Here is a 13,232-nt window from a genome sequence, read left to right as displayed (position 1 = left end):
AAGGGCAGCACAAGGGACATGGGCTGGGAACACGAAAGGCCCCGGTCCAGTGCACCTAGGGTCCCCTGACACTGCCACTCCGACAAGCAGGGCAGCAACCCACAGAGGAGGGTCCTGGGTGCTGGGCGGAGGATCTCCCTCCAAGGACAGCCCTCTGCACCCTGCCAGGCCCCTTGCACACGTCCCTGAGTCCCTGCTGACAAGCATCTCTGCCAAGGCCCCCATCGGTACCTTTTTCCTTAATGGTGAAATTGTGTATGGGGCTCTCCATTGGCAGTTTCCCATTAGGAATACTGCTGTTTCTCTGCAAAACAGAATGAAACCGCTTACAGGTAAGGGAACAGTGGCCACGGGGATCCTGACTGCAGATAGTCCCCAGCCCAGATCCCCTCCCTGCCCAGACCTGTCCCCTAAAGGGGGTGCCTTGGTGGTTCCAGCATTGATCAGCATGGTCCCAGGGTGACCTCGACCCCACATGCCTCCCTTGCACAGCAACACCCCTTGCCCCCGCCGTTCCTGCCACCCCCCACCCACGGTCCCCCTTGCCCCGTGACCCCTCGCTCAGCACCCTTACCCGCTTCTGGGCACGCTCTCGCTTGTACAGTTTGACCGCCTTCTTGTTCTGGTTGATGCCCAGCTTAGTCGACTTGAAGGACTCCAAGCGCTTCCTCATGGTTCTGTGGAAGATCTCCTTGTCTTGCTTCTCATCTTCGTCCTGAGTTAACTCATGTCGACTGTAGAGATGTTTGTACTGGGGAAGGGGGAGGTGACAAGAGCAGGTGGTGACCAGCAGAGCTGGAGGCACCCAGCCTTTCCGCCGAGGGCAGCCCCTTGGCAGGCTCCCTGTGAAGTTGGCCCGACAGACCCCCAAGACTCCAAAGCCCAGGGACCACCTGGCTGGTAGGCCAAGCAGTGTCTGTCCTAAAGACAAGGACTCCTCCCTTTGCTCAGAGAGAGGAGAGGACCCGTGCCCCCATCCAAGGCTCTCTCCCTGGTCAGGATCCCGAGGGCCTCTGGACAGGAGCTCCCACTCGCTGGCACGCCCACCTCTTGCCGGGGCTTGTACAGGTACTGCTGCAGCGTGTGGTGAGTGACCATGTCCTCTGTGTCCCGGATGCTCCTCCTCCTCTGTTCCAGGGACTGCATGTCCAGGCACACCGCACTGACATTCTCCCTCCTACGTGTGAGTACGGAGAGTGTGAGAATTCCACTGCTCTCCGTGTCTGCCCCTCCTGCCCGTGCCCTCTGGCCTGGGCACCAGCCACTGCCAACAGGGCTGATCCTGGGAGTCCTCTCCTGGGGGGTTTTGGGCAGAATGACCCCACAAGATGCCCATTGGTTGATGTCTGTCCAGAGGGGCCTCTGGTGTGGCTGTGGTCAGGAAGACCTGGGAATTATTCCCACCCTGTCTCCTGCCCACAGCAGCCCCCAGGGCGTGGTGAGAGGTGCCCTGGTGAGGGGCGGCCTCTCCCAGGGGGAAGCCTGGGCAGACGGGGGCACATACAGCAGGTAGGAGACGGAGGCCTCCACAGTGGAGGGGCGAGGCGTGCTGAAGTCCACGTTGACCATGTTGTCCGTGCTGGGGGAGCGAATGAAGGCCAGGGACCCACGGCGCTCTCCCTGCGAGAGGACATGCCTGCATAAGCCAGGACAGGGAGCACCCAGGCCAGCCCAGGCTCTGGGACAGAGCGGACAGAGCCTGGGGAGCCTGCAGCACCCGGATCATGTCACCTCTCGGCCTGGAAAGCGGCGATTTCAGAGGCCACAGCCGAGGCCTTGCTTGAGCTGAGCTAAGGTTAGTTAGCCATTGTGTTAAGAGGAAAGTGAAGACACAACTGTGTGTGAAGGACACGGCACCTCAGTGGCACCTGGGGAGTGCTGGGAAAGTGTGACAGATCCCCATGGGATTAGGAAGGCGACCCCTGTCCCTACTGGGGGTCCAAACCAGCTGTTCTCATTTAAAGGAATTTCCAGGATTGAACCTTCAGACAGACCACACAGAGCAGAGCCTGACAGGAACCAAAGTCACAGCCTGGCTCCTGGGGGTGGGGGCGCCCCTTGGGAGAGGGGCTTGGAGCTGGGAAGGGTGGCTAGATGGGGCCAAGCTGCTGAGGGCAGACAGCAAGGTGCACAGGCCACCCTCTGTTACCGTCTGAGCAGGCCTGACCAGGGGTTGGGGCACTGCGTGTGGGGAGCAGCAGGCAGAGGTGAGGCTGGGGGCCTTGCCAGGAGCCTGCATCACCCCCAAGGGGCCAGGGGTTTGGGGGCATGTTTGTTGGGATTTCCATGGAGTGGAACTGAGGTGGTATTGTCTCAGTGATGCCAAGCCCTGGCCTTCTATCCTGAACAGTGTCCTGAGTGCATACAGGAGGCAATCAATATGTCTCTCTTACATTGATGTTTCCCCCTCCCTTCTTCCCTTCCACTCTCTAAAATCAATGGAAAAATTATCCTCAGGTGGGGATTAACAACAACAAAAAGAATAGCACCCCAACCACCTCCCCACCCACCCCGTGTTCTTGGGTGTAGGAAGACCCCAATGGCTGTCCACATCCCAGGCCCGGGTCCTGCCTTAGCCCCCATCTCCAACACAGAGCAGATATGGAGTGTCTGGTACCTCGGCCACGTAGCTGATGGCATCCTTCAAGTTGAGCTCATGGAAAACATTAAGAATTCGATCTCGTGACTTTTGGGCTGACCTTCTCATAAGGATTTTGCTGAGGAATTTTCTATCAAAATTGGACCACCTGGGGGATGGAACCAGACAGCGTCAGCACCTGGCAGGCTGTGGGTGAGCCCGGGGAAGATGGGCAGGGCATTCCCAACCCACTATCCAGATTCACTGAACATGGGCCCCAGAGCTGGGTGGGCACAGAGACCCCTTTCTCTCTCCAGAGATTTTTTTTTTTTTTACTATTTATCGCAACAACGAAGGTGAATATTAAAATAAAAGCAATGAAGCACAATCATGCCTATTTCACAGTTCTATTCTTCGTTCTTACCTTTCTGAGGACAGTTGTTATTAGAATGTATATAAAATTGCGGGTTCTGTTTTCTCCTTTAATTCGGTATTGTAGAGAGTTTTCCAAGTCACTACACAGCCCTCCCGAAAGGTGGGCCAGGCAAGGGGAGGGGCCCCGCGCTCTGGCTCCAGTGACAGGGGCACATTGCACCTGCGCGAGGCGAAGGCCAGGGGAGCAGGCCACCCCTGCACCCCCCACCCCAACCCCTAGTTCTCTCTCACACTTGGAGAGAACCAGGCTGCCCAGGAGTTTTAAAATTCAACGCAATTAGAACAGTGACCAGTTGTTTGGGTCAGAACGGGACATGACTGGGCCAGACTCGAAACGGAACTTCTGAAAGAGGCTCAGTGCACTGCTGGCGGGGGACTCCCTGGGCAGGAGGGGACCCGGGTGAAGGAGGGAAACCCAGGCATGTGACTCCTTTGCGGGCAGTGTTCCTCTATAATTAGGGTTTTGTGGGGTCAGATTTAAGGTAAAAGGTAGTCTTTCTCCCCTGAGGGTCCTATACTCCATCTTCGATGAAAGGAGGAGGGAGGGAAACAAACAGCTGAGGCAAACGTGCCTCCCCAGGTTCCCGCCAGAGGCAGCACCAGCCACTTACTTGTCTCTGAGGTAATTGTGTCCGATTTGCCCCGATATGTCCTCGATGGCTGAGAGGATGTGGTCGAAAGCCTTTCCAAAGCAGACAGGAGGGTTGGTGTCACGCGAGGGCCTCCCCGTGCTTCTCCCCACGCCTCCCCCTCCCCCCAGTGCTCTTCCCCGTCCCCACCCCCAGCCCCACCCGCCTACCCGGCCGTGCAGCTTCTCGTTGAGTTTGGGCTCACGGTGCTCACTCCTCTTCACCTTCAGCCACTGCACCAGGGGCTTGATGGTCAGGCCCTGGGAGAACAGAGTACGCTGACCCTGACAGCCGGGGCAGGCCTCACTGCACCCCACGCCAGCCGCCTGGGCCCCCATGTGTGAATCCACACTTGACCCGCCCACACCCACAGAGGGTGAAATGAGCTGCCCTATGTGTGACCTTCCCTGCAGAGAGGGGCCCCCACAACAGCCCCTGTGGGTCTATTGAGGCCTCCCGAGAGTCCAGATTCAGCTCCTCAGACGAGTTTAAAGCAAGGCCAAGTGGGGTGATAAAATATTAACTGGGGCTCCCTTCATTAGTGATGGCTAAGGAAGGACATTTTTTAAGCAAATTGTGCTGTGTCCCCTGTGGGGCCACATGAAAACCTACAAAACAGCTCCTAGTTACTAAAATTATAAAATCCAATTAGGGCCTGGAGCTCGGAAAGGCTCTTTGGAGGCCCAGCAATGGTGGGGTCTGCCCCTTGTGGCCGGGGGTCGGGCATGGAGGGCTGACAGGAGGACAGCAAGGTGCGGCTGGTCCAGAGCTGAGGGCTACCTGGAAGATGACAGTGAAGTAGATGACGATGATGGTGGTGCTGACAAAGAGGTTCTTCTCCTTGACCTTCTCCTCATCCAGAAGGACCACCAGGGCAAAAGCCACAGCGCCCCGCAGGCCGCCGTAGGACATGACCACCTGGTCTATGATCTCCAGCTGCACCATCCGGTACCGGTTCAGGATCCAGGTCTGCAGGACGACACCTGAGGGACCAGACGTGAGCTCAGCTTCCACAGAAGGCCGTGTGCCCCGCCATCACCTTCTCAGGCGGCTGCTGCGCTTGAGAGGGAACATTTAGGAACCCCTCCCAGGATGGAAGCTGCAGCATCGAGCACAGGGGATGGTGAAAACTCCACCCGCTGGCCCTGTTCACCCCGCCCCTTGCTCCACCTTGGACCCAGGCCTCTCTCTGTGGACACTTGGAACACTCCGAGCTGGCGGTGTCTGGGCAGCTCTGAGATTCTCAGTTCTCAGTGGGGCTAAGGCTGCACTGGCTGAGGCTCTGCCTCTTGATGCCTGAGGCAGCTCCAGGGCCAAAGGCCACTGCTGAGGGCTGCAGGAAGAGAGGGACCCTATCCCACCATGACATCCGCTCCCTGAGCCCTTAGTCCCCAAGGACTGGGCAGGGGTGGGGGAGCAGGTATGATCACTTAGAATCTCTCCCCCCCTTAGCCCCCACACACTAGGGATGGTGACTCCTGCCTCACACATGCCATTTCCTTTCCTCGGTGACTACACTGTCCCCGAGTCACTCTGCCACATCCAGAATGAGTCTGTGGAAAACCAAATGGGTTCCCCTGGGCTCCGAACCTTCCACCCTGATGCTCTGCTGCCCTGCCTTAGTCTCACTATGGTAAGGCCACAAGAAGGCCTGGGCCTTCACTGAGGACTCCTGGCAGTCTGTCTGAGGCTCACCAGGGGCTCCTGAACCTACCTCACTGAGTGGGGCAAAGGCCGAGGCCCTGGTGCCCATGGACTCCACACAGCCAGTCCCTATGTCACCCACCATGATTTCTCCAGTGCTGTCCTCCCACCATCTTCCCATCCTCTCCAAAGTCTCCCACCTCCATCACACCCCCATCACTCCCCAATGTGCCCCACCATCTCCATGGGTCCCATGGGCCCCCCATCCCCTCTCATCAACCATGGTCTCCCCATCCCTACACTGTCCCCCCACCACCACCCCCTACTACATCCCCGCCCGGCCATGCCCTCACCAATGGCTCGGTACACAGAAATGAAGACCAGCGTCAGAAGCACGAAGGCTGTGTTCCACTCCCAGATTTCGGGGTTCACCGCCGAGATGCCCAGAAACATGAAGATGATGGTCTCGGCCCCGCTCGCCAGCATCTTCATGGTGTAGCGCACGGTGGTGGCCGACTGCTCCGAGATGTTGGCCTTCACGTACTTCTGACAGCAGATGCCGCAGAAGGTGATGCTGGGGGATGGAAGCCATGCTGTGAGGCCACAGGCCACACGCCACTCCCCCTGACCTTGTGGGGCCGTTCCCAAGACCCAGCATTCCTAAGACCCAGCGCTTGCTGTCCCTTGGTGGCACCTCCGGGCCTCTGTGCCCTGGACAGACATCCACCTCACTGGCCAGCCCTTCTCTCCAGGAGCTCAGGGTTCCTACTGGAGACCAGGGCCCTGAGCTGGCCCATGTCCAGCTCTAGTACCTCAACCTCACTGCCATCTGATGTGAGCCTCTGGGACCTGAACCCTAGGCTGCAGAGCAGGCTGCCTGTTTCTGTCCTGGCCGGACGGGTGGGCAGGCTCGGAGGGGAGGTGCAGGGCAGACCTGGGAGGGAGGGGCGGGTGTGGGCCCGCTCTGACAATTGCATCAGAACTCCAACTCCCTATTTTAAAAAGCTAAACAGATCAAATTCTTTGCCCCCACAGTGACTTTCCATCGGGCTGGGAAGTGGGCCAGCAGACAGTGGGCCGGAGGAGGGGCTGTGGAAGGCTGTGCCTCCTGCAGGGCTGGGGAGCAGGCGCCACTCCCGCCTCCCCGGCATGTATCTGGGTGGGTCCCGCTTCTTCCACCGCCCTCCTCCTCCACGGCCCACCCCCCTCAGCAGGGCCGCGGGGTGTGCTCTGGCTCTGGGCCGGGGTGAGCCAGGGAGGACTTACGCCAGGATGGCCGACAGGGAGAGCATCTCGGAGGTGAGGTAGGACAGGTAGGAGATGACGAACACGAAGCCGGGCTCGATGATGCGCACGTGCTTGGTGAAGCGGGTCACCAGGGAGAGCAGGAAGGCGAACACGACCCCCACCAGCGTGCCCCCCAGGCTCACCACGAAGAAGGACACTGCAAGGGCGGGATGGAACGCTGAGCTGCCTCAATGGCCCTTTGTGGCCTCGGTGTGGCCTGACCCATGTGGCGTGGGCCAGGCTGGTCGGGCTGGCCTTCCCTCCCGGCCATTCCTCATGGCAGTTGCCTGGTAACCCCCCCACAGAGGCGCCAACAGCTTAGCAAACAAGAGGCCTGTTCTCTGGAAGAGAGGACTGGACTCTTCAAGCCTCAGTGTGGAAAGCTGGGGAGGAGGCAGTCCTGCAGCCCCCGGAGGCCATGTGTCCTGCTCCCCCTTATCCCCCCAGTCACAGAGGGAGCACTGTGACCAGGGGCCCTCGGGGCTGAGTTTGCAGCAAGGACCAAGCCCTGCGCTGCAGGCACAGCCAGGCTGTCACTGTCCCAGCCCAGAGAAGCACCAGGACATTAGGACTCATATCATCCACCATATCCCATATTCTTGTGGGTCTAACGGGCAATGATCCCTGGATTTCCCAGGGTGGCTGGACCCCCATGAAATTGTGTTTGTGAAACACACTGTGGACAGAAAGGACCGTCAGGCTATGGGTCTCGGGCAGGCCTGGTGCCAAGGCCTGGCCCCGCCCAGCTCCACAGTCCACAGGGGCACTGCCAAGAGGCCATCTGCATTCTGGAGGAAGAGACCCTCCCCTGACCTTCCCCTGACCCGCGGACCCCCCAGCCACACACCTATGCCTTTCACGCAATCCACGCCGGTCACTTTGTCGCCACCCAGCGTCACAAAAGATTCAAACACGGTGTACAGGACCTGGGGGGCAGAGAGGCAAACCGGACGTGGGTCAGCCCTCCATCAGCGCCGACCCCTCCCTGTCCTGGGCCCCAGGCCTTTTGGGATGTGGGGCTGGAGAGAGGAGCTGGTGGCAGCCATCTGTTTTGGAACCTGCAAACCGCTGGCAGGGAAGTCATCACAGCGCAGTGACAGTCAATAGGACGAAGGCCAAAGATGAGCCAGCAGGCAGGACCTGGGAGGCAGAATGTTCTGGAAGGAACGAGGGCCTTCAGGAGCAACCTGGCCCTTGCCTCCTCTGGGCGAAACAGGGGCGGCCACAGAACCAGCCCACTGCGCTCACTTTTCATTTTCCAAGACAAACCCAGAGTTCCATCCTCAGTGAGTTTGCCGTGATGCTGCCCCCTGATGTGGGATCACACGCCCTGGCATCTTCGCATGTTGATGTTTAAACCTTATCCCACTAAGATGTTGAGATAAAACATCCAGAAACCTTATCCTAGGCCTGGGTTGTGGAGACAGCTGTGTTTTCTGAGCCCGAGCTCCCCTAAACGATGCGCCGGGCTCCACCCCAAGGAGGCTGAGGTGCTCCCTGGTGTGTGTGTTTTGGGGCGGGGGGAGGGGGGAGTTTGCAGGCCCCTCAGGAGGAAACTTCTCTCTGTGCCCCCAAGTCTGTGCACTGCAGGACCCCAGGGGGCGGGTGCACAGGGACGGGCACACACGTGAAGGCGTTGGGAAGCAGACCTCTGCTTGCCCCGCTTCTTTATGAAAACCCAGGTCAGGGGAGGGGGGAGAGAGGGGAGGACTCCCCGGCTGCAACAGGAGTTCCTGCCTCTACAGAGACACAGGTGCTCAGGACAGAGGAGCCCAGCCTTGAAGGGCCCATGCACCGTGTTTCTGATCGCATCTCATCTCCAATTAAGTTTAATTCCCTGAGACCGCGTCATCTGCTGCAGAGGAATCTGGTGCAGCCTGCCCTTTGGCCCTTCAATCTCCTGAGCCCTGAGGGGACATCAGGATTTCTTAGAGAAAAGCCACAGGCACTTGTAGAGCAAACAGGGAATTCCAGGTCCCATTGTGTCTGGGCCCCGGAGGGGGACGGTGGGCAGGGCCTCCAGCCGCTCAGAGAGATGTTCCCTTCCAGGGCCCTAGTGGCCCCATTTGGGGGTGGGTTTTGAAGACTTCAAGATGGCCACATGCCGAGACAGCTCCTCAGGAACCTCCCATTCACTTCTCATTGTGTTAACTTGGCCTCCAGCCCCTGCTCACCCAGGGGCCCTGCTCAGGCCCCTGGCACCATCTCCCTGAGGGAAAACCACCCTCCTGAGCACACAGGCAGCGTCCCTTGACCCCCCCTCCCTAGAAACAGTGAGATTTTGCTTGTTTACATATGCACTCTCTTCAGAAAATCAGGAAGGAGGGCCCAACTGTGTATCCAAAGTTAAAGACCAGCCCCTTCCTGCTCTGGGAACAGAGACTGTGGGATTTCAATGGTCAAATCATCAGCTGTGGCCCAGCTGGCGTGGCTCAGTGACTGAGCATCGATCTATGAACCAGGAGGTCACGGTCCGATTCCTAGTCAGGGCACATGCCTGGGTTGTGGACTTGATCCTCAGTGTGGGGCATGCAGGAGGCAGCGATCAATGATTCTCTCTCATCAGTGATCTTTCTCTCCCTCTCCCTTCCTCTCTGAAATCAATAAAAATAAAAAAAAAATGTTTTAAAAATCATCCCCGTGAAGGAATGAAGTGTGTGTGAGTGGGGGAGGAGGGGATGGGGGCATACTAAGAACTGTGAAGGAACGAATGAAGAAATCGCGTTACAACAGCCAGCCTCAGAGTCAGTGGAGGAAAGGTCCAGCAGAAGGAGCTGGCCTACGAATGCCTTGGACCACGAAGCCTTTGGGCTGTTGGGGCCAAGGAGCAGACTTGGGCTCTGTGGGCAACCCTGGCAGGCTCTCCGCATGCCAACTTCACCAAGGGGCACGAGGATGACCGGGGAGAAAATAGAGTCATGTCCCCCCACCCCCACACACACACACACCCACAGCTTGGAAACGCTCTGGGGCACAGCCAGGACCCTCCCCCGCTCTCTCACCACGGTGACAGCGTCATTCAGCAGGGACTCCCCAAAGACGATAATGAACAGCACTTCGTTGACATGAACCTCCTCAAACACCGCCAGCACGGCCACCGGGTCCACGGCAGCGATCAGGCTGCCGAACAGGAGAAAATCCAACAGCCCGGTTTTCAGCTCTCCTGGGAGACAAGCGGGGCATCAGGGAGGCCCTGGAGGGCCAGGCGAGTAAGGGTCCCTGCGGCGTCCCCTGGCTACCAGGACCTGGAGAGAAGAGGGCTATGGGGAGCGGAAGCAGGAGCACTGCCCTGGCCTTCCCGGGGCTGCCTCCCGTGCTGGCCTGGCAGCTGCGGGGCTGGAAACCCTCAGGGCGGGGCCTCTGGCTCTTAGGGCTCTTAGGGCTCAGGCTGGCTGGTGTGGGAACCTGGCTCGGATAACCCGCTTCCCTCAGGGGCTCCCACAGAAAGGCAGCAGCCCACCCAGAGGAGACTGACCACCCCTAGCTCTCTTCTTCACCTCACCTTGGGCCTGGCTGACCCTTCCTGGCTGGCTTACCAGTGAGTCCTCTGCAGGCAGGTGAGGGGCACGGGTGGGGCCTGGCCATGGGACATGCAATCAGACCCTGGCCCTGGGGAGTTAGCGGCCTAGGGGAGCGTGAGTACAGATGCAGGGCCCTAGGTGCTGGGAAGACAGCAGGAGGCCTCCCAGGGAAACGATGTCTCTGCCATGATTGGTACAGCCGGGCGGGCCTAGAGGGAGGTGATGGATGGGGCAGGACCCTGGGAGGGGAACCAGCTGCAGGGAGATGGGGAGAAAGGAGAGGAGGGAGATGGATGTTGCATTTGGGGGCGCTGGCAGGGGAGGAGCAGGGGCTGGAGGGAGGAGGCCATGTGGAGCCAGCCCGTGCTTCCTTCTGCTGTACGGCTCCTGCCCAGCGGGTTCTTGGGTGCCATTGGGTGGGGAGATGGTGCTGAAGTTCACTTTCACCCTTTGCAATCCTCCCAGAGTTATCTCCTGTCCCAGATCACCAGCAGGCCATGTGCAAACCCCGTTTCCCAGCGACAAGCCCACAACCTCGGGGAGGTGCCTGTGGGTGCCTGTCTGGCTCAGCTGGGCTTGGCTGGAGGAGGGCCCTGGCTATGGCTGTCTTGTTGGTATTGAGTCCTCTCCCCAGCCAGAGGGGACCCAGGGGCCCAGGAGCCAGTCAGGCCTTGAGGGCAGGAAGAGGCCCACCTGCAGGGCAGACGGTAGAGGGAGGGTGGGAGAGGCTGAACGTGCCCTGAGTTCTGGGATAGGAGCGTCTGCAGGAGCCCACTCTTCCTCAGGGCCCAGTCCTGCCCCCAGAACCCCTTCAGGGAGGGCAGAGAGGTTGGTGCCCCAGAGGGGGTTTTCTGTGAGTTCCTAAAGCTTCACAGCCTTTAGGAACTCAGTGGCACCAGGGCCACTGTCCTGAAGAAGTGACAGGTGTTAAAAGAACTGGCTCCCGGTGAGTTTGAAATGCCCCGTTTAGAATGGGGATCATGGGTTTTGCTTTTCCACCCAAGACACTGTCAGTGGGCAGATGTGAGAACACAGTTGTATCTGGGACTTCCAGACTCGCTCTCTCCTCCAGGCCATCTGTCTCTGAAGGCCTCTCTGAGCACCAGCCTCAAGTTGTGGAGGATGCTGACCGACCCGGTAGTACATTCTAGAAGCCAGACACTCACTCCAAGCAGGATGTGACCTGGGGCCTGCCCTCCTCCAGGTGGGAGAGTCCACCTGGCCCTGCCAGGACAGTTCTGTGGACTGGACTATGGGCTCACAGCCGCCAAACTGTGTGTTCTAACCCCTCTCTCCATCCCGGGCAAGAAGACCCGTGGCTTCACCCCCTCAGGGACATCTCCAACTGCCCGCCCGAGCTTCTGCAGGGCCTGTCCCTGCGCTGGCTCACCTGGACAGCGACCCAGGACACTGGGCTGACCCTTCCTCAGAAGCATGAGAGGGGCCTTGAGCCACTGGCCTGCATAGAAGGATCCTGCCTTCCTAGCTCCGCTGGCTCCAAGCTCTGTGTACCCAGGAGCAGAACAGACATGCTGGCCCCTGGGCACCACTGTGTTCCATGACCTGGACTGACGCCCATCCTGACCAGCTGTGTCCTGGGTGCCAGTCACAGGTGTTCCCACTCTAAACTCTGAGACTTCCCCCCTGGGCCCAGCAGCCGGAGATGGCCATGCCATTTTAGGTATCGTCCAAGGTTAGGCATCGCCAACTGTGGTAGGTCTCTCTGGGCTGGGCCTAGGGGGTGGTGCCCACAGTGGGGGACTTGAGGGAGCACAGCCCCATGGGGTAAGCACCAAGTCCTGCGGTGACCAATGTGCGAGGTGAGGAGATGGGGGACCTTTGGTTCTTCCTTCTCAATGTGTCCCCTCTGTCACCAGGAGGAGATGAGGGGCTGAGGGGGTGTCTGGTGCCAGGTGGTAGGAGACTCTTCCTTCAATCAGATGGGAAATCGCCAATCTGGGCTCACCCCCCAGGAGTCTGGCTTCCATGGAGGAAGTGTGTGAGGTGGGGCTCAGTGCTCAGACAGGCACGTGTGGGTGCCCACACTCACCCTCTCACTGCCCTGGTTACCCAGCCCTGGCAGCAAACCTGCAGACCCATGATGCAACAGGGCAGCCGCAGCATCCCGGGACAGAACAGCATGTAGGGCTGCACCATGCAGGCACCTCTCTGCGAGGCCTCAGGTGGCCCATTGGCCTCACCTGCTCCAGTTTCCCAGGAAGATAATGACCAACACCCCGATGGGTGGGGCGCACCTCACAGGTCCCCAAAGCCAGGGCTGAATTAAAGAACCAAACTGCAGGGGAGTAGCTTGGAGTGCATAGAAAGGGTGTGGCCTTTTCTCCAAGGTTTGGGCAGAAAGGACACCCAAACGTTTTGCTTCGGTGGGCATTTATTTGGGCCGGGGGTCTCTGCCTGTGAGGGCTCAGGGACGGGGGAGTGGATGGACCCCACCTCCCTGCCAAGGGGGAGGGACAGCAGCTGGACTATTCCTACCTGCCCTGCCCCGCTGGCCGCCCTGGTCCAACAGGACTTCATTCACACGCAGGACACATAACTGTGGCCGGGGGTGCTGGGCTGTACGTGAACTAGCTAGTTGAGCATTCAGCCTCACTTTCAACAAACCAGAGGGTTCAGTGGACCCACCCGTGACATCTCGTGACCTGAAGCACCGCTTTTTAGGTCTGCGTTCTGCACCCTGGGCTTTCTTAAACAGGGCAGCCCAGCCCCCGCCCGGCAGAGCCCGCCCTGAGGAGCCCGCCAGGCGGATGGGGCGCCTGCTCACCCATCAGGCCGCTGAGGAAGACGCCGTAGAGGGACAGGCCGGTGGTAGCCGCGTTCCACACGGTGCCGATGACGGCGTACAGCAGGATGGTGCCCAGGTTGCCGAAGAAGAGCCGGTTGGGCATGAAGTAGCCGGCATCCAGCACGATGGGCGGCAGCAGGTAGAAGAAGAAGACGGTGGGCGTGAGCGTGAAGGAGGCGATGTGCTCGGCCGCCCAGACGATGCCGCCCAGCACCAGGCCCACCACGATGAGCAGGGCGCTCTCCGGGACCACGCTGGTGACCTTGTGGGACAGGTGGAAGCCTGCAGGGGAGAGGGCGTCAGGGCCAGGATCCCACGGGGGAGAAGGGGCG

The 13,232-nt window shown here is 59.5% G+C and overlaps 1 protein-coding gene across 7 annotated transcripts in view; it reads right to left on the bottom strand.

The window, feature by feature from the left end:
* SLC9A3 (solute carrier family 9 member A3) overlaps positions 1 to 13,232 on the bottom strand; it is a 49,739-nt gene that overhangs the window by 5,875 nt on the left and 30,632 nt on the right. For 3 of the 7 annotated variants that reach the window (XR_014794755.1, XR_014794756.1, XM_084880595.1), the window contains exons 2-13: positions 12,880 to 13,182; positions 9,576 to 9,736; positions 7,421 to 7,499; positions 6,553 to 6,730; positions 5,640 to 5,860; positions 4,423 to 4,625; positions 3,813 to 3,902; positions 3,625 to 3,695; positions 2,618 to 2,747; positions 1,505 to 1,620; positions 1,048 to 1,177; positions 575 to 751 (exon numbers count right to left, since the gene is read on the bottom strand). Coding sequence is in view for 5 of the 7 variants with exons in the window: in XM_084880595.1 (XP_084736721.1) it covers positions 575 to 751; positions 1,048 to 1,177; positions 1,505 to 1,620; positions 2,618 to 2,747; positions 3,625 to 3,695; positions 3,813 to 3,902; positions 4,423 to 4,625; positions 5,640 to 5,860; positions 6,553 to 6,730; positions 7,421 to 7,499; positions 9,576 to 9,736; positions 12,880 to 13,182 (1,859 nt within the window). In the remaining 2 variants the exon portion in view is untranslated. Of the gene's footprint in view, positions 1 to 231; positions 752 to 1,047; positions 1,178 to 1,504; positions 1,621 to 2,617; positions 2,748 to 3,624; positions 3,696 to 3,812; positions 3,903 to 4,422; positions 4,626 to 5,639; positions 5,861 to 6,552; positions 6,731 to 7,420; positions 7,500 to 9,575; positions 9,737 to 12,879; positions 13,183 to 13,232 lie in introns of all 7 variants that reach the window. The other 4 variants (XM_084880594.1, XM_084880593.1, XM_084880592.1 and 1 more) reach the window with 2 other exon arrangements.

The sequence above is a fragment of the Pipistrellus hanaki genome, assembly GCF_964339955.1.
Source record: "Pipistrellus hanaki genome assembly, chromosome: 4".
Taxonomy (NCBI): Eukaryota; Metazoa; Chordata; class Mammalia; order Chiroptera; family Vespertilionidae; genus Pipistrellus; species Pipistrellus hanaki.
Note: the sequence above shows the minus strand (reverse complement) of the source record. Positions and strands in the feature narration are given on the sequence as shown.